The sequence below is a fragment of the Phytophthora parasitica genome, assembly GCF_000247585.1.
Source record: "Phytophthora parasitica INRA-310 unplaced genomic scaffold supercont2.137, whole genome shotgun sequence".
In the NCBI taxonomy this organism is placed as follows: Eukaryota; Oomycota; class Peronosporomycetes; order Peronosporales; family Peronosporaceae; genus Phytophthora; species Phytophthora nicotianae.
This window is the reverse complement of record NW_008649123.1, coordinates 58,214-58,821: the sequence shown is the minus strand read 5'-3', so window position 1 is coordinate 58,821 and position 608 is coordinate 58,214. Positions and strand designations below refer to the sequence as shown.

The window sequence follows — 608 nt, the reverse complement described above, 5'->3', positions numbered from 1 at the left end:
GTGCCTCCACCGGATTGCTCGTACACGGAGCCCGTATCCGGGAGCTTATCACGGACACTGAGCGACAAATAGTGCCTCAAAAAGAGCCCTCGTAGTGGATATTGCACTCCTTTTGTCATTTCCACTAAGTCTGTCAGCACGTCCCGAGCTGGAGCTTCTTGTGACTTAATGTACACTGAACCCACCGTCACCAATAAATACCTGCATCAATAGTTAGAATTGTAAGCTACTAGATCAAGTACTAGCAGCACTCCTACACGTACAGTCTTGGCAGCACGTTGCCGCTGCTCTGGACGCGCTCATAGAGCACTTGCATGGAGGCACCAGCCTGCTGCTGCTCCTCTACGTAGCTCTCGAAGTGCCGCAGCTCGTCCATCACCTGCATATCTGCAACGCAGCAGCAATAGAATATTAGCACGTTCACTATTACGCCACATAGCAGCAGCGTTGTAGTCATACAGAGCTGGTAGTAGTTTTTTGGGGACAGCAGACTCGTGCGTAGCTCGCGCAGCACCTCGGCGGCGTGTTTGAGCACGGCTGGCTGGTCACCTGCATCCGCGGCACGCTGCATGCGGAAGCCCTGGTCACGCACAGTCTGTAGCGCCTCG

At 54.1% G+C, this 608-nt stretch overlaps 1 protein-coding gene across 1 annotated transcript; it reads right to left on the bottom strand.

Annotated features, from left to right (window-relative positions):
* Positions 1-2: 2 nt before the first annotated feature.
* On the bottom strand, positions 3-571 carry PPTG_19603 (hypothetical protein; the record flags this gene model as incomplete). The annotated part of the gene is made up of 3 exons (XM_008918078.1): positions 3-201; positions 264-387; positions 460-571. Coding segments are annotated over 3 exons (435 nt in total), but the record flags the coding sequence as incomplete, so codon positions are not given.
* Positions 572-608: the final 37 nt, after the last annotated feature.